This window comes from Rhinopithecus bieti, unplaced genomic scaffold (genome assembly GCF_001698545.2).
Source record: "Rhinopithecus bieti isolate Rb0 unplaced genomic scaffold, ASM169854v2 scaffold_11938, whole genome shotgun sequence".
In the NCBI taxonomy this organism is placed as follows: Eukaryota; Metazoa; Chordata; class Mammalia; order Primates; family Cercopithecidae; genus Rhinopithecus; species Rhinopithecus bieti.
In genome coordinates, this window is record NW_016806961.1 from 86,407 (window position 1) to 104,935 (window position 18,529).

Below are 18,529 nucleotides of genomic sequence, written 5' to 3' on the forward strand. Positions count from 1 at the left end.
AAAAAAAAAAAAAAAAAAAGGAGGCCTTTGAGGGTATCCATGCTGTGGGGATTCAGGAGCGGGAGGATGTTCTTGCCCACAGAGGGCCTGTAGTCTAGTGGGAGAGGCCAGAGTGAAGTGTGAGGCATGCCCCAAAAAGACTGGGTGCCAGGAAGTTCGGGCCGATGGTGTCTGCAGGAAGGGTTAGATTGGGCAGGGGGCAAGGGGCTGCAGTCAAGTTCAGGAAGGCACTGAGCATGGATTCGGATGCTAGTCCAAGTGGCTGGCTGTGTGTGATGAAAGGAAAGGAAGGCAAGTGATGACAGGGAGAGGCCCCGCAAGGGAAGAATTGATGTGACGTGGTGACCAGCTAAATGTGGGAGCTATTAAAGGGACTTAGAAAAGAGAGCTGGGGAAGTCAGGCAAGTGAGAGCTGACTTCAGGGAAATGACCTTGCTGCCTGAAAAAAGGGGAAGGTGCTGGCTGGTTAGTGAGAACCCGACTAACAGAGTGGGTAACATGCTATGAAATCCACAAACATCGCAAAAAAAAACTGCAGCTCATCTCAGGAACAGGCAAACTTTTGAACTTTTTGTTCGGGTCTCTGTGGGATGATGACTCACTTTGAGCCCCTCCTAACCTCTGTTGGTGATTAGCAGGGGTGAGAGGCCCAAGGAGCCGCCCTGCTCTGCAACAGATCAACTTGCCTGGAAGAGCCCAGATTGCAGGAATGGGTTGGAGTAGATTTGGAACAGCTAAGAACCTTTCCAGCCCATGAGTCTCCTGGGTTTGAGGCTTTTTGTATGTAAATCTGGGTTTTACCCATTGAAGGAGCTGTGAGTTGGGCCTGGAATGGGGCCCTAGACTTGACCTTAAAAGGTCTAGCATCTCTGGGTGACCTAAAGAGGTGGATGACATCTGACCAATGAAATGTGTCCACAATGTTCTGGGACCTCTGAAGGAGGGAGGGGCCCACTGATTCTGGATAGGAGAGATGAGTCTCTTACAATATGAAAGAGGCTCTGGGGCCGGGCATGGTAGCTCATGTCTGTAATCTCAGCACTTTGGGAAGGCCCAGGCAGGAAGATGGCTTGAGGCCAGGAGTTCAAGACCAGCCTGGGCAACATAGCAAGACCCTGTCTCTACAAAAAAATTTTTAAAAGCTTTTAGTCCTAGCTACTCGGGAGGCTGAGGCAGGAAGACCCCTCGAGCCCAAGAATTCTAGGCTGCAATGAGCTATGATCAGGCCTCTAGCCTGAGTGACAGAACAAGAGTTGTCTCAAAAAAAGAAAAAAAGAAGAGAAGGACTCTGGTATTCGGCCAGCCTGGCCTGAACTCCTGTGCCTGTAGCCCAGGGCAGAGGCATACAAGTGCTCAGAGTCAACCTGGGCGGCCTCAGCCTCGTCTCACTTGCTGTTGCTTAAGGTCCTGGAGCCCAATTTGATGGGGAAGTGGCGGCAGCCAGGAGCCTGACGGGTGGGCCCTGTGTGGGTGCCTGGTGCAGATGGGCCTGGCACAGTTGGGCTTCTGCCTGGAGCTCAGGGTGACTGCTGGAGTTGCCTTGCAGCCTTTATTCTCTCGGGTCTCCGGTTACCTGTGCCCTGTGACCTTGGGTACAAGCCAGGCAGCCAATAAAGTCAGCCTGCCTGCACACTCATATTGTGCCAGCCTCTGCAAGGAAGAGCTCGTCAGCACACAGGAAGCCACCCTCCTAAACTAGGCCTGTAGGAAGCCACTTTATCCAAATGACCACCCCCTCCTCCCCTGGCGGCTGACTGGAAGACTCCCGGGCCTTCTCCCCTGGCTTCCTGTGTGTCACCCCCCAGCCCACACTTCCTTCAGGGCTGTGAGGGTAAAATGCAGTTCCTGTTGAGTGAGGTATGAGTCAGCGGAGGAGAATTGGTGGCTGAGTCTTTGTAACCTCCAGGCATGGCTATTAAATATTTACATGACACTATGGTATTGATCGTTTCTCATCCATCCTCTTAGGAGAGCAGTTCCTGTCTGGGATTCAAATAATAGCAGAATCTTGGATTTAGACTAACTCGGAAGAGCTCAAAGGTGCTATATACTCACCCATAATCGCATTATCTCCTCAGAGCATGCTACTAGGAATGGGGACAAATTGGGTTCTGCCCATTTTCTTGATAGAGAAGACATCCAGAGAGGTTAGAGGATCCGCTGAGGGGCCCCCACTGATCCACTGGGTCCGAGATCAGGGCATCCCAGCTCCCCTCCTCTGCACTGGCCGTTTGTTCTGCTCACTGCTGCTTCCCCATCCTCCTCCTCTTCACAGCCCCTCTGTCATTCAGCCATTCATTCTAGCTGCTGGGGATATGGCGTCGAACAAGACTGACAAGGCCGCTGCTCTCTGGAGCTTAATTCTTGGAGAGGAGACAGTTGACAAGAACCCAAATTGGCAGGGAAGACCCCTCAAGGAGACTGAGTTCCTAGTCAGCGTCCAGGCCCTAGGTCCCTGGGCTGGGGGTGGGTGGGGCAGAGTGGATCTGGCCTAATTGTGGATTGGCCCTTACTGAGGACGGACGGTTATCAGGATAAATATACCCAGCTCACCATTCCTGGGGACTTACTCACCGAGTGAAAGCACCCCACTGCGGATTAGATTACCTCTGCTCTAACTGCTCATGTGCTCCGGGCTGGGGAAGGGGAGGGGAACTTGGAGCTGGGGGAGGGGGGAGACCCGCCTTCCCGTTCTGTTTTCCTTCCTAATCTGGAAGAGTCTCACCAAAGGGGCTGAGATGAGACCATCCCTGAGCTGGTCCTGCTGTTTACATAGCTCCTTCCTTAGGAAGGGCCAAGCCCCGCTCACTGCTCATATCCCTGAGCGTGGGCAACTGTAAGGAGGCCACAGCTTCTCTGACACTCAGAGCTACCAAGGCTGCCCAGGTGGTCATCAGGGAGTTGGGACCCTCCCTTGTCCAGAGTTCTGGACCCAACAGGATAGACAAGCCATGAGACTGGGCTTCCCCAGACCCCCTAGGACAGGGACTTTTCTCTCTGGGAGTCTGGGTTTCCTATCAGATGGCAGGGAGGGACAGCTGGCCCAGGGCTGCGGGGAAGGCTCCTGTGCTATGGCAGCCGGTTGCTGCTGGTGCTGGAGCTTTCAGGGTGGTGTTTGCTGCTCCTTCCTTCGGCTTGTCAGCTCCTAAGGAAGCTGCACTGGCTTCTCCCTGCCTGGGGCAATGAAAGCTGAGTGAAATTGGCCTGCAGAAGAAGGTGGGTGAGGTGGCTGGAAAATACCTTGTTCTTACTGTGGGCCTCTCCTGGGCCAGGCCTCGAGAATACAAGGCGTGCTAAGGTGGGGCCGTGGCCTCGAGAATACAAGGTGGGTTCTGCCTGGAACTGCTGGTGGAGGAGTCCAGAATGGCAAAGGTGGTCAGGGACCACGGGGCCCTGGCGCTGGGGTTGGTGTGGCAGGGCAGCTTGTAAACTCCAAGAAGGGATGGAAAAGCTGGCTCCATGCCCCACATGCTTCCTGCTGATCTGGGACTAGAGGGAAGCACCCTTTGCCCTCAGGGATTGTATGGGACAGGGAGGTGATTTCTTTTCCCTCCTAGGGCTCAACACCTCTCTGGGAAGAAGCTTGTATCTACTTAACAACTCCCATTTCCTGTGTGCTCTGTTCCAGGCACTGTGCTAAGTCAGCACTTTATATCTGTTTTTCTCATGTAGTCCCAATCCTGTGAGTAAAATGGTGAAATTCCTATTGGGCAGACAAGGAAACTGAGGCACAAAAGCAGTTAAACCTCTCTGAGCAATTCAGCCATTGAGCAGAGTCCAGGTGACTCAGGATTCACCGTACACGTTGTAACACTGAAAATCCTCAGAGCCTGGGAGGAGAGAATGGAATCGCTCTGGGTCCTCCCTCCCCCTCAGAGAGATGGACCTTTATCTCCTCTCTCTTGGCACCTGTCCAGCTCCAGGCCTCTGGTCTCGACAGTCTTTATCACACACTAAGAAGTGGCAGGGGCTTGGGTAGGAGGAAGAAGCCTGGCTTGTTTCTATGCTGCAGTTGGGGGTGGGGACGGAAGGGTTTCATTGATCCTCTTTAATCTGGTATTGAGTGCCATGTGTCAGAAGCCACGGTCTGGGGGACATCCCCATTGTAGGTACAAAGGGACCCAGGTTTCCTTCCACCCTGAGCCCCTGGGTGGGTACAGGAATGTGAGGGGCGCAGCTGCAGCACTTGCTCTGGAATGCAGGCGAACCGGTCCCCCCCTCTTCGGAGCAGTGGGCTGAAGGTGTCTGCACCTTAACCCTCCAGCGGCTCCCACTGGAGGATTATGTGGCTCCAGCCAGCGGCTCCCACTGTAAGGATTATGCTCAGTTGGTTGCTGAGGCCTGGGGAAGGGCCTCTTCCTCTCAGCCTGGCCGTGGTGTGCTGCTTCTGCCCAGCCACCTGCCCCAGGACGGCCTCCCGGCCCAAAGCTGCAGCTGCTCCATGCTGTTGCTCCGACCAGGTGTAGCCATGTGGTACAGATGGGGGCGCACACAGTGCCGCATTTGCACAGGGCCCTGGAAGCGAGGGCGTGCACCCCTCTGGTTCTCCAGAGCCCTGCATGTCACCCTTGGGTTGCGCCTTCAAGTGATAGCGTGTACCCAGGCCACCTATGTTCCTCCTAGTAGCTTGCTGTGTTCCTCCAACTCAGCCTTGTTCTCTCAGGATTGAAACTTCCCCACTGCACCCATGGCCAGGGGCTCCCCGGTCTTCCCCTGCTAGAAAATTCCAAGATTGCACGAGGTTACCTTTGGTTACTCCCAGTGGCAGGAAGCTGATGGGCCAATGGTGCCCTCTGGTGGGCAGCAGCAGACAGACTGCACCCCTTCCTTGCTGCGGCGGAGCCAGGACATAGCTCCATGGCCTTTGCCCATGGCTCGCTGGGGACTTTGCACCTAGCCCGCCCCCAGCCTCGAGACAGCCTGGCCTACCTCCTCATGTTGCATACTTTCGCTGGCCCAGAGAGACAGAAAACCTGCAGAATTCAGGGTGCGTTTGCTCCAGAAAGTGGTTGGGAAGCCCCAGAGAGAGCCTCCTCCTTCAGGGTGACTTGGGTCTGGAGGGCCCCAAGCCTGGACCTGGAAACTTAGTAGAGTAATGCCTAGGAAGTTTGAGGCCTTCCTTAGCTTGGATGAGGGCTCCCAACTACTTCCCAGCAGCGTGTCTGGAACCTGTCCTCCCCGCATGTGGGAAGGGAGGGTGTATTCCTGGTCTCGAATGGTTTCAGTGGGTACCATTTTCTCTGAAGAGTGGGTAGCCTGACACCTTCCTTGGGGTATGAGTAGAAGGAATATTTAGAGCGGAGGGAAAGGCTGGAGCTGGACACTGGGGGACCCCGCTGCGATGGGGCTCTGCCTTCAAGTGGACTCCTGCGCAGTGTCTGCCGGCTCTGTTCGCTCAAGCCAGAGGGGACATTTGCTGAGCTTGCAAGGGGACTTTGACCCTTAACCATTTTGCAGCCTATGGTGAAGTCTCAGGTATTTGTACCCACTGGAAACCAAAGTAAAGCTACGAGTCTGCTGTTGGCTTGCCTCCTATATTTCTGGTTCTTTCTTGAGGAGTTTGTGGGGGGTTTGGAGGCACCAACCCCTACCCCTCTTGCCTAGTTCTTGCCTGTCCAAATCTCTAGGTGAGGATGAAGGGTTGAGAGAGAGGAGGAAGCCATACCAGAGACCCTGTGGCTGGTGGATGGACTTGCTGGGGTTTTTCTCTGTCCGTCAAATGGACAAATCTTTGGAGGAAACTGAATAATGATGTGCTTTCTCCCTGACGTCTACACTCTATGGTTTGCTTGTTTTTTTTAAGACAGAGTCTCTCTCTGTCACCCCAGCTAGAGTGCAGTGGTGCAATTGTAGCTCACTGTAGCCTTGACCTCCTGGGCTCAAGCAGTCCTCCTGCCTCAGCCTCCTGAGTCACTGGGACTACAGGCACCTATCACCACATCCAGCTAATTTTTAAATTTTCTGTAGAGATGGGGTCTCACTATGTTGCCCAGGCTGATCTCCAACTCCTGTTCTCAAGTGATCCTCTCACCTCAGCCTCCTGAGTAGCTGGGACTATAGGCATGCGCCACCACAGCCAGCTAATTTTTACATTGTTTGTAGAGACAGGCTGTCACTGTATTACCCAGGGCGGGACGTGCTGCACTTCGAATATTCCTTTATTACTTTCCTTTCCTTTTCAAGGTTGCCGTCTTCATGTTTTGCTCGTATTCTACCCAGAAAAGACTTAGGAGACAGGAGAAGGCAGTACTTTGCATCCTATCTACACTGCTCTCCCTGGAGGAAGGCCTTATTCTGGATTTTACAGAGCAAGTCAGATCTGATGTTTGTAGCTTCCATTGTGCTATGGAGCTTCCTCCTGCAGAGTGACTTGGGTCTGGAGAGCCTGATATTTGCAGCTGATGTTTGCAGCTTCCAATGTACCTGCTGGCCCTTATAAACCTCACACCAGTGCTTTGAGGTCAGAGTTATTCAAGAGCTTACTGAGAAAACAGGCCCTGAGAAGTTAAGCGATTTGCCATGTGGCATGGATAGTAGAGAGGGGAGCTGGCGCTTGAACTCAGGTGTGGCTCGACCTCAGAATGAGTGATCTTTTGTCTCTGTGCCCCAGGACTGCATCCTCTCACCAATACTCCACCAACCTAGGGATCTGTGCTCCCAAGAGCCTGTTGACATTGTAAACCAGAATCCAATCCATAAACCAAAAGCCCAGGCTTAGAATCACATTGTGGTGGAGCGGGCGTTTGGTGGAGTCCCTGATTCAAAATGTTTGACAAGGAAGCCTGACCATTTGTCTTCTGTTGGGTGTTTGGAGTCCAAGAGACCTGAGTTCAGAGTCCAGCATTCTCACTTCAGCCAGCCGTGGGAGTGTGGGATGTGACTCTGCCTCTGAACCACAGTTATGCCATCTGTGCTAGTGGCATTGTGAGGAGGGTGGCAGGTAACAAAGGTGAAGTTCCTGGCCCCGGTGGGCCTTCAAAGATGGCAGCTGCCACTGGGGTTGCACTCACTGCCTGCTCTGGGGAGTCCTGTGGAGTTTCTTAGCTGGCCCTGCCCATGGTGGAGAAAGAGGGACCCGCCCACTGCTGATTGGCCCCAGAGGAAATGAGAACACTGCGTGAAGCCAGGACGGCAGGTGTGGCACTGGAGAGGCTGTGGGGATTGGCCTGGACACTGGTTCCTTTTCTGCTGTTACCTAGATACCTGCCAACTCCTTCTAGTTCCGGTTTGCTAGAGACAGGAAGCCAGGCCTCCTCCATGGGACCTGGAGGGGCGGGGCGGGCTGTAGGACCTGACCTTCCTTGGAGGTCAGGAGACAAGACCCGGGGTCTTAGGCCTTGGAACAGACATCCCCTCCGTCCATCTGGGCAGGAGCCAGGGGTAGGTGTGGCCAGCCTTGAGGGTAGGAGATCAGGACAGGCAGCTGGGAGAAGGTGTGGCCCCATAAACCAAGGCCCTGGGTGAGGGCCTTGCTTCTCTCTTCCCTCCTCTGAACACAGGTTGGGGGACTAGGAGCAAGGCCACAAGGAAGGATCACACTGGCAGGCCTCACAGCTTGGGCTTCCAGCGTTCAGGAAGTTGAACCCTTTAAGTGTGGCGTCATCTGGTAGTCATAGTGGCCTCTTACAGGCCAGGTTTTTGGGGTTTGGGGCTTCTGAGGAGTCAGACAATTGTGCCACTCACTGGCTTTGTTATTCGGAGCAAACATGTCTGACCTCTGCCTCTCCAAGCCAGCTTTATTCATCCCTGCGGGGAGAATCAGAATTCCAACTACAGGGGGTATTAGGGGGATTAACGGAGACCTTGTACATGCCACTAGAATGCCTAGCAGTGTGCCTGGTACTAATAAGTGGCAATAAACGCAGCCATTGCTTTTTAGATGTTTATTATCCTGAGGGCTAGGGATCAAGCTGTCAGCTCCCTGGACCCAGCAGGTTACCAGGGAGCTGAGAGCGAGCAAGTTGTGAACGGGGCAGGAATGAGGGTGTGGCATCTAGGGCCAGGCTGTCTGAGCTGTGGGGCTGTTGAGGGTCCCAGGAGGGGATGGAGGAGGTGGGGGTCAGCAGGTCCTACCCCTGCCCCTCTATCTATATCCTTCTTTTCTGGAGACTGGGGAGACCTAGTGCCCCCTGTTGGCTGCCAGGTGCCAGGGCAATGGAAGCTTACACTGGAGGGCTGATTTGGCTCCTTTGCTGCTGTTAAAAGCAGAACAGTGGGGGCCTGGAGCCTCTGGGGTCGGGCTGCTTGCCAGACTTCTGCAGAAACAGCCAACGGAGCAGTCTTGCCCCCTGCTCACTGAGCGGGTAGGGACCGCTGCACCAGCCTCCCTCCAGCCCCCACCTCCCTGCACACCTTACCCCATAAGCCTGGAGCCTCAGGAGGAACCTGGAGCCTGGGCTTCTGCTTCCACCTGGTCAGGAGGGCAGGGACTATTCTGTGTGCCCCTTCCAGTCGGGGGCTGAGAAAGCCTAAGCTCTTAGAAATCAAGTGAGGGCCTGACACTGCCAGAGCCCCTCCCTGTGACGTGGGGCCCCTCCCGCCCATTCTCTCCGCGTTGCCCTGCAGATTCAGAGTTCCAGGCAGGCACTTCTCACTCGCGGCTGCGCGGCCCTGTCAGGAGGGAACGCAGCACCAGGTGCCTGACTCCCAGAGGTAGGAGATCCCATGGGGCAGCCCCAGAGCCCGCCTATAGGGCACCTTCAGTCCTGGGTGGCCAGAAGAAGTCAGCTTTGGGAGCCGGCTCTTGGTTAGGCTGGTCCGCTTCCTGTCCTGAGGCTGGTCATTTCTCCCATGGGTGGGGCAGGTGCTAGAAGGCATTAACTCTTGAGGTGCAGGCAGGGAGGGCCCTGCCATGGGAGAGTCCCCGGGATCCCGGTTCTCACCTGCTCCCTGTGCCTTCTCTTTGCAGACGCCCTGCTGGCGGACTTGGAGTCCACCACCTCCCACATCTCCAAACGGCCTGTGTTCTTGTCGGAGGAGACCCCCTACTCATACCCAACTGGAAACCACACATACCAGGAGATTGCCGTGCCACCCCCCGTCCCCCCACCCCCGTCCAGCGAGGCCCTCAATGGCACAATCCTTGACCCTTTAGACCAGTGGCAGCCCAGTGGCTCCCGATTCATCCACCAGCAGGTGAGGCGGGGACAGGGACTGGAAAGGTGGAGGAGGCTGGGGGACAGAGGGAACTTACCTGGCAGGGACTTAGGGAACCAGGGGATGGAATGGAATTGGGGCAGTCGACCCTTCCCAACCAGACACTGCTTTTTCTACTCACCACGTGAGTGGGGCAGTGACCAAGTGGTTAATCACAGGTCTCCTGGCCTGACTGTGGAAATTCCCTGGTGAGGCTGGCTGTGGGCAGGGGCCTCCTGGGGGTGACTCGAGCTGCTCCTGGCCCCATTCCTTTTTCTCTCCTTGGGGTAGCCTCTGAGTGTTCTCCTTCTCATAGCCTCAGTCCTCATCACCTGTGTACGGCTCCAGTGCCAAAACTTACAGTGCCTCCAACCCTCAGGACAGCGTTGGCTCTCCGTGCTCCAGAGTGGGTGAGGAGGAGCACGTCTACAGGTACTGCCCCAGTCTGCCCAGGGCACCTTTCCTCCTGCTTAGAAATCTCAGGGACCTGGCCAGGGTGGGAGGCAGTGGAGGCCCAGGAGCAGGCATGGCGACTGGGCCTTGTGGGGTTCTTCTGGTTTAAGCTGCAGAAGGCCTCTCGATGGGCCCATCTGCCTCATCAGTGCCATCTCCATGCCGTGGACATTCTGGGCTGTCACAGCATCTCTGTGTACCTGAGGAACTGAAGCAAGACTTCCTTCCTCCCCTCTTCTTACTAGTCCCTTCCCTACTCTCTGTCCTCTTGTGGGGGAAGACTTCACATCTCCTCTGCCTTGTTCTCCTTGGGAATTTGGGAACTGCCAAGCCAGTACAAAGCCAGAGAGCATCTCTCACTGTCTTCTTTCCTTTGCCTCTCAAAGCTTCCCCAACAAGCAGAAATCAGCTGAGCCTTCACCCACCGTAATGAGCACGTCCCTGGGCAGCAACCTTTCTGAACTCGACCGCCTGCTGCTGGAACTGAATGCTGTGCAGCATAACCCACCAGGCTTCCCTGCAGGTAGGACCAGGTCCCTGGGGCAGGGTCTACCAGGGCCCAGGGCCTACCTGCTGACCTCTAGATCCCAGGAGGGCTCAAGGGCTGAGCAGCCTTTTTCTCTCCTCTCTGCAAGATGAGGCCAACTCAAGCCCCCCGCTTCCTGGGGCCCTGAGCTCCCACTATGGTGTCCCAGAGACTAACAGCCCCCTGGGAGGCAAAGCTGGGCCCCTGACGAAAGAGAAGCCTAAGCGGAATGGGGGCCGGGGCCTGGAGGACGTGCGGCCCAGCGTGGAGAGTCTCTTGGATGAACTGGAGAGCTCTGTGCCCAGCCCCGTGTGAGTACCCACTGGGCTCTCTCCAGGTGGGGAAGGGCTGGCCCAGCCTGCCCCGGGTCCAGTGTCTGTCCCCTCAGCCCTGGTATCACCCATTCACGCCAGTGTCTGCCGTTTGCCAGGGACTGGGGGGATAGTGGAGAGTCTCATGGACACCATCCCTGCCTTCAGCCAGTCACTATCAGTCAGAAAGGACAGATACTGTGCACGCCGAGGGCGCCTGAAGCTTAGCAGCTCTTAGCACAGGCTTTGGGGCCACACAGTAGGGTTTCACTTCTTGGCTCTGACTGTCAGCTCTCTAGCCTTAGTTTTCCCATCTGTAAAATGGGACAAAAGCTTATGGGATCACTGGAATAAGACCACCTACCTCAGTAAGGGTGAGAACCAGTAATCCATGTAAAGCACTTAGAATGGTTTCTGGTGTGCAGTGCGTGGCACACATGGTGAGTGCCTAACACGCGAGTTCTTACCAGTGCCGTTGTGTTACTGCAGTAGCCTCACCTCCACGTCTGGTGTTGTGGAGGAAACACAGGGCTCTTGGGCTTGTTTCACAGGCCACCTTTCACTTGGGCTGGGGGCTAGAGGAGTCTTCCTGGCACTTCCTGGTGCCATTGAGCTGCCCTTTCTTCTGACCCAATGATGGGTCCCCAGGAGAGACTGGGAGCTGGTGGGCCTCCCTGGGCGTGGGGATGGTGAGACCCCAGTGTCCGAGCTGAGGGATTGATTTGATCCCTGGGAAGTGTGGGGCTGACTTTGGGCTCCCCACTGATGCCATCCCCACCTGCAGCCCTGCCATCACTGTGAACCAGGGCGAGATGAGCAGCCCGCAGCGCGTCACCTCCACCCAGCAGCAGACGCGCATCTCAGCCTCCTCTGCCACCAGGGAGCTGGACGAGCTGATGGCTTCGCTGTCGGATTTCAAGGTGCCCTGTGAACCCTCCATCTTCCCTGCCCTGCTGCCCCTCCCTCATCCTTCTCCTCCCTTACCTCAGTGTGGGTAGCTAGACCTTGGTACCTCAGTGTTTGGGTGCCTTGCCCCTGAGCCAGGGACCCTGTCATGCCCTGGCCTTGCTGTGATGCCAAGAGATAGGGGAGGGAGGGCCGGGTGAGCCTGCCTGAGGATTGCAGTAGCCAGTGAAGGCAGACAAGCTGGAGAAGTGCTCAGCTGGGACATTCCTTCCTCCCTGGGTGCTCCCAGCCACTCAGGTCAAGGGGATCAGGAGGCTGGGACGCTGGGACAAAGAACCTTGTGTTGATGGCTGCTCTTGGTGGGGGAGGGCATTCTGTGCTGGGCCATGTGGGACTTGGGAGCCTGTGCCTGGGAGGTCATTTGCCCTGGAGCCCCATCTCCCACGCTAGCTGTCCTCAACACATCCTCTTTCTTTCTGCCTCTGCTCCTGAATCCACAAGCCTCCCTCGCTACCCTTCTCCCATCCTTCCCTCTCGCCCTCCAGGGCCTCTGAGTTCCCACGAGCATGTCTGTGGGAAACCATGGGGCCAGCCTTGCACAAGGTACCTGCCCTTCCCCTCCCTTGCTGGGTCTCCCCAGTCCTGCCAGGCCTGGGATGTTTAATTTAGAGGATACAGTGTTTCCATGGGGATTGATACTGACAGAACTCACCAGCAGTTGCTGACTTCACACTTCCACGTGGGTCAGCTGGAGACCTTTGGGGCATGACCTAGGGAATATGAGAGGGGAGTGAGCGGTCCCTGCACCCTTGGCCTTGATGGTGCCTCCTAGCCTCCCTCCAGTTGAGGTTACATGGTGGGAGATGGGAGTGTGGCTGGGGTGGAAGGTTGAGCCTGGCCCTGTGACCCTTGCGTGCTGTAGTTCTAGCTCCAGGCCAGTGGTTCTGAGCCGCCGTAGTCAGAAGCAAGGAAGTTGGATTCAGGGCCTGGCCTGAGGGAGCTGTGCCCCGGTGCTTGTAAGACTGCCGTTTTCTCAGACAGCCTGTGTCCTGATGCCAGAAGCAGCAGTGGTTTTAGTCAGATCCCTGGAGCAAGGACTTGGAAGACGTAGAGGACTCGGGGTGGAGGAAAGCTGGGATTGTCCGGAGGGACATGGCCCAGCTGGGCCAGCATCCGAGGCGGGCTTAGCAGCCCCCCAGGGCTGGCTCTTCCTCCATTTGTGCCTGGGGCTGTCTTCCCTAGCCACCTGGCTCCCCATTTGTCCACCTCACCATGGTCTTTTATTTCTCATACCCTCCCGGGGTGGCCCCACAGGCATGACTCGGTGGCTGCTTTCTCTTGCTTGGGTTTGATAAGGGCTAAGCATGCGAAGCCCAGGGAAGCCTTTTTGGGATCTGGGTCTCTTTCAAGGGTCAGTCCTGTGCGTCAGCTTTGCAGCCACCTTGGTTAGCCCTAAGGCCGAGCCCACCGCCTGCAGGACACAGCCATCCTCACTCCCCTCATCTCTCTCTCTCTCTCTCTCTCTTCTCCCCTCTGCCTTTCTCTCTCCTCCTCCAGACCAGCTCCTCCACTGTGGCTCTGAGTGCCCCGGGGCTGCTGCCCAGCTCTGCTCCATCCTCATACTGCTCCCTTCCTCCTTCTCCTCCTCCCATACCATCTGTATTCCTGCCACCCACCACTAAACCCTCCCCTCGAGGCCAGGGCCACACTCCAGAGTTCCCTTGTGCTGAGCAGAGTGGACGAGGCCTTCTACCTCCTGTGGCCCCCAGCTGGCTTGATTTGGCTGGTCTTGGGGTGATGCCTGATACCCTCAACTCAAGGTCTCCCTCTGTGGAGGGTTCTTTGTGGGCAGTGGGCACAGAGAGCCAGGGTCGAGATTGGAGGCACCTGCTGACCCTCACACGTGAGCTCTCTGGGGCTCCCCGCTGCCACACTGTACCCTATGCTGGGAGCATAGGTCCCCAAGAGCCTGGGGAGCCCCAGGGGCCACCAGCCAGCCCTTCGTGCCCAGAGGAGGCCTTGGCTGCCACAAGGGAGCAGCCATGGGCTTCAGAGGTATTCAGGCCTGAGAGAATGCCGCCCTCTGGAGCTGCTCGAAGCTTCCAAGAAGTAATAGAGCCAGCTATAATGGCAGTGGACCGGCAGGCTGTCTTCCCAGATACCTGGACTCTCACGGAGGAACACGGCCTACAGCAGGAGAGGCCAAGGCCAGAGCCAGGGAGGCTGGGAAGCAGCTCCCCTGCCTCAGTTACCATGGAGCAGCTAGGTGCAAAGATGACTGAGAGGGGAAGCGTGGCCAGGCCAACCCAGGGACCTGAAACCCCAAGGAGCCCAGAGGGCACCACCGAAGCTGCCACCCAGGCCGGGAAGGAACAGCCAGAGCTTCCATGTGCCATGGCTACGAGCACACCCAGCATCACGGAGAGGATTTCCACCTCTGGCCAGGCAGGCGCCAGCTCGCATGGCTGCTGGGCATGGCCCTTGGCGGGTCTGAGTGTGGGCCGCTCCTCGCTAACTGCATGCAGCCTCCCGCTCTGCACATGTCTGCTTGGGCAGAAAATTTGAGACACTGTGACCAGACCTGACAGTCAGCACTCGGCAGTGGGCTCTGTGGACCCGGCATTTCTCATAGCGTCAACACACCTCTTGCTTTGTTAAGGCTTTTTCCTTTCAGATGAGCTAGCCTTGACATTCTGATGTGGTGAAATGGTTAGAAGCATGGACTTTGGAACCAGATAGACCTAGATCCAAACCACATCTCTAACACTTGCTACCTCTGTGACCTTGGGCAACCCCCTCCCTCAGCCTCAGTTTTCTCATCTGTAAAGTGGGGAGTAAATAGGCCATTTCCATCAAGATTGTCCAGAGACCTAAATGAGATAATTCCTGGAAAGTATTTAGAACACAGCATGTGGTCCCTCAATAGGCCATGGCTGACAGTAGTTTTATTACTTGCTTTTAACTTAATTAAAACTTTATGCCGGGCCGGGCGTGGTGGCTCACGCCTGTAATCCCAGAACTTTGGGAAGCCGAGGCAGGTGGATCACCTGAGGTCGGGAGTTCGAGACCAGCCTGACCAACATGGAGAAACCCTGTCTCTACTAAAAATACAAAAAAATTAGCTGGGCATGGTGGCACATGCCTGTAATCCCAGCTACTCGGGAGGCTGAGGCAGGAGAATCGCTTAAACTCGGATGATGGAGGTTGCGGTGAGCCAAGATTGCGCCATTGCACTCCAGCCTGGGCAACAAGAGCAAAACTCGGTCTCAAAAAACAAAAAAAGAGAAAAAGAAAAAACTTTATGCCCCACCCAGGCACAGTGGCTTATGCCTGTAATCTCAGAACTTTGGGAGGCTGAGGCAAGAGGATCGCTTGAGCCCAGGAGTTTGAGACAAGCCTAGGCAACACAGCGAAACCCTGTCTCTACAAAAAAAATTAAAAATTAGCTGGGTGTGGTGGCTCATGCCTATAGTCCCAGCTGCGGGGAAGGCTAAAACAGGAGGATCACTTGAGCCCAGGAGTTTGGGGCTGCAGTGAGTTGTGATCGCACCACTGCACTCAGCCTGAGCAACAGAGCAAGACACTGTCTCAAAAAAAAACCAAAAATAAAATAACCCAAATCCCCCAAGCTTTATGCCTCTTTGGAAAACAAAACGAAATAATCAAAACCCCTCAAAACACTACCAACAAGTATAATAGCGTAATATAAGTGTAATATTAGCATAATAATATAAATAAGAAAAAAAAAACTAGTTAAAAAAGTTCCTGGCCAGCTGAGCCACGGCGGCTCACGCCTGTAATCCCAGCACTTTGGGAGGCCAAGGCAGGTGGATCACGAGGTTAGGAGTTTCAGACCATCCTAACCAACATGGTGAAACCCCGTCTCTACTAAAAAAAGAAAATATTAGCCAGGCGTGGTGGTATGTGCCTTTAATCCCAGCTACTCAGGAGGCTGAGGCAGGAGAATCTCTTAAACCCAGGAGGCGGAGGTTGCAGTGAGCCCAGATCGTGCCGCTGCACTCCAGCCTGGGCAACACAGTGAGACTCCGTACCCCCAAAAAAAGTTCTTGGAAGGAAAGACTTTTCTATTATCAATTAAAAGAAAGAAAGAAAGAAAAAGCCGTATGCCTTGTCAAGGGCATGCACTTACATCCTCTGGAATAATTCTTGCGCAAACCCTGTGTGGTAAGCTAAGAAAATCCTGTGGTTCCATTTTAAGGAAGGGGAAGCTGAGGCCCACGGCACTTAAGTGTCTTGCCCAAGGTCAGTGGCCAACTTGGAGGTAAATGCTGGCTCAGAGGTCTCCCTGGCAGCCTGTGCTCCTGGAGCCCGTCCGATCTGCCCCCCACGTGCCTCCACCCACCTCTGCTTGGCTCTTTGATGGTTTTCTTCTGTGCTGCCTCTCCTGAGGCATCTGAGTGTGGCCTGAGCAGTGTGTGCAAGCTCGGAGTGGGACGGTGACAGCCTCCCCCCCCTCCCCCTAGATCCGATCTGTGATCAGGAGGAGCCGGGAGACGGGCCACGCACACCCCATGTCCCGGGAGCCCTCCCCTCGCCGCCGGCTGGACCCTGCCACCCTGAGCAGGACCCCATCCCAGGAGCAGCTCATCGCGGAGCTGCAGGGGCGGCTGGGCATCCAGCCTGAGGCAGAGGAGCCGGCGGAGGCAGCAGGGCCCTCTGCCCAGGACTGGCTGACCGAGGGCATCGTCATCACCGTGCAGCCACGTGGGAAGCGGGCCGGGGGGCAACTTGTAGAGAAGGTGGCAAGAAGATGCCTAGGGCTGGGGCTGGGCGAGAGCCAAGCACCTGGTGTCCAGGTTCTTCTGGCCCCAGTGCTGGCTGGAGGGGAGATCTGGGGAGGGTGGGAGTTTCTTGCCTCCTGTGACCTTGGAAGACTGGCCCCACTCTTGGTGCAGAGTGGGAAGGCCCAGGGGAAGCCTGGGGAGGTCCCCCCACCCCCGTGGGCTGAGCTGGCGATTTCTTCCTCATCGCTGTCCCTCCTTTCTTTTCCCCAGGTTGTCTTCCCTCCTGGCTCTCCCATTCCCCTGAGAAGAACCATCTCTGTCCTGGCTTCTCCTTCTGTCCCTTTGCTCCAGCATCGCACAGACGCCGCGGCCAGCAGCTCTTCTCCCCTGCCCAGCCTGCCCACTTCCTCCCCTCTGGGGCCCTCAGCTTACACCTGTGGTTCTTCTGAGGTCCAGAGTGCAGGGGAAGAGCCCCATGATGAAGGGGTGCAGGGCCCCACCCTTTCCACTCCTGCATCCCACACCCTGAGGTCCGTGGGCTGCCAGACCGATGAGGACCCGCTCTTCCCCCCAATGCAGGCAGGCCTTAAAGGAGCCCCTCCCTTTCTGTCCCCTGTCCTAATGCCTGAGCCTCCCCCACTCTGCACACACACATATACACACTCAGATACCCTCCATCCTTCCATCCACCAGCCCCAGCACAGTAACCACAGTCCTGCCTTAAACCTTGACCCTGGTATTCCCCTACTTGGAAGGTCTGCCGCCCTCTTGCTTTCCTGTGGGTTCGCCTGTGTCTGCTCCTTCCTCGACTGGTCCTCGGTACTGCCCTGGGCTCACATCGAGGAAGGAAGCCACTCCAGAAGGAGACCAGAAACCTGTCTCCTCCCTTCCAGCCCCCAGGCCCAGTGCCCGGTGAGGCCTCCTCACTGAGTCTGGCCACCTCCCCTTGCCATGTCCTCTGCCTTTGGTCGACTCCCCTCCCTGTCCTCCTTCCTTTCTCCCTGGGCCTCTCTCTCAGGGCTCTTTTTCTCCAGATTTTTTTCCCCAATTTTGGTCCTGCCAGTGGGGGAGAAACCCTCAGATCTCATCCTAGATTCCCTTTTAGTCCAGTGACAAGGTCCCGTATTCGTTCTTTAATTTTTAAAAAAGATTTCTTATCCTCATCTCTTCCCCTATCTAAGATCCAGGGCCTGGAGCAAAGAGCGGATGGGGAGCGGTGCTGGGCGGCTGGCTGGCCTCGGGACAGCGGGCGGAGCAGCCCCGGAGGGCAGGACGAGGGAGGGGTCAGTGCCAAGGCTGGGCTGGGTGTCCTGCGTGTCGTGCTCTCCCTGGGCTTGGCCGTGCCTGCTGGGTGCCCTGAGCCTTTCTGACCCCAGTGGGCCCTTCCGACCATGAGTCCTGCTGATGTCACTCCCACTTTAGGGCTCCTGGCCCCTGGAGGAGGTTGTACTTCTTGTCTCCATCAGCTCATCTGTTCAGGAGGGAGAAAAGTACCCCCATCCTTGTGCTGCCAGACACCGTACCCCGAGCCTCAAGACTCTTGACCAGCCCCTCCCTGTCTCCACAGTTCATGGCCCAGGGGAAGACAGGGAGCAGCTCGCCCCCTGGGGGGCCCCCGAAACCCGGGAGCCAGCTAGACAGCATGCTGGGGAGCCTGCAGTCCGACCTCAACAAGCTGGGGGTTGCCACGGTCGCCAAAGGAGTCTGCGGGGCCTGCAAGAAGCCCATCGCGGGGCAGGTGATGAGGGGGAGTGGGTGGGGTGTGGCCAGTGGACCCCTGCAGGGGTGGGGGTGCTCCGGGGCTGGCCTCGGCCCTGGACAACATTCATCTCCTCCTCAGGTTGTGACCGCCATGGGGAAGACGTGGCACCCCGAGCACTTCGTCTGCACCCACTGCCAGGAGGAGATCGGATCCCGGAACTTCTTCGAGCGGGATGGGCAGCCCTACTGTGAAAAGGACTACCACAACCTCTTCTCCCCGCGCTGCTACTACTGCAACGGCCCCATCCTGGATGTGAGTTCCTTATCCACTCGTTCCAGCTTCACTGCAGCCCTCTGAGGGTTCAGGGGGTGTCATGGGAGACTCTCAGGGCTAGGGAACAGTGCGGCTGGACTCACACCCACACCTGAACCACAGCCTGTCCTGATGTGCATCAGGCAGCCCCACCTCCCCTCACCTCCCATCTCGCTTCCCTTCTCTGGAGACTCCCGGAAGGTCCCAGGACTCAGGAGCCCTGAGGACAGAAATGGAGCTGGATGCCAGAGGCCTCACTCTCCCACTCCGTGAACTTAGGAAATGCCTGGCCTCTCTGAGCCTATGTTTCTTCACTTATAAAATGGGAGTCACGGCCGGGCGCAGTGGCTCAAGCCTGTAATCCCAGCACTTTGGGAGGCCGAGACGGGCGGATCACGAGGTCAGGAGATCGAGACCATCCTGGCTAACATGGTGAAAC

The 18,529-nt window shown here is 56.4% G+C and overlaps 1 protein-coding gene across 9 annotated transcripts in view; it reads left to right on the forward strand.

Moving 5' to 3' along the window:
- PXN (paxillin) overlaps positions 1-18,529 on the forward strand; it is a 56,740-nt gene that overhangs the window by 33,455 nt on the left and 4,756 nt on the right. The window contains exons 1-12 of one of the 9 annotated variants that reach the window (XM_017879044.1): positions 7,224-7,380; positions 8,909-9,135; positions 9,452-9,567; positions 9,975-10,111; positions 10,224-10,425; positions 11,210-11,345; positions 12,889-13,776; positions 15,816-16,148; positions 16,347-16,655; positions 17,258-17,359; positions 17,644-17,814; positions 17,917-18,090. In XM_017879044.1, the coding sequence (XP_017734533.1) occupies positions 10,018-10,111; positions 10,224-10,425; positions 11,210-11,345; positions 12,889-13,776; positions 15,816-16,148; positions 16,347-16,655; positions 17,258-17,359; positions 17,644-17,814; positions 17,917-18,090 (2,409 nt within the window). In that variant the 5' untranslated portion in view covers positions 7,224-7,380; positions 8,909-9,135; positions 9,452-9,567; positions 9,975-10,017. Of the gene's footprint in view, positions 1-4,842; positions 4,988-7,223; positions 7,381-8,547; positions 8,653-8,908; positions 9,136-9,451; positions 9,568-9,974; positions 10,112-10,223; positions 10,426-11,209; positions 11,346-12,888; positions 13,777-15,815; positions 16,149-16,346; positions 16,656-17,257; positions 17,360-17,643; positions 17,815-17,916; positions 18,091-18,529 lie in introns of those variants that run through there. The other 8 variants (XM_017879043.1, XM_017879045.1, XM_017879041.1 and 5 more) reach the window with 8 other exon arrangements.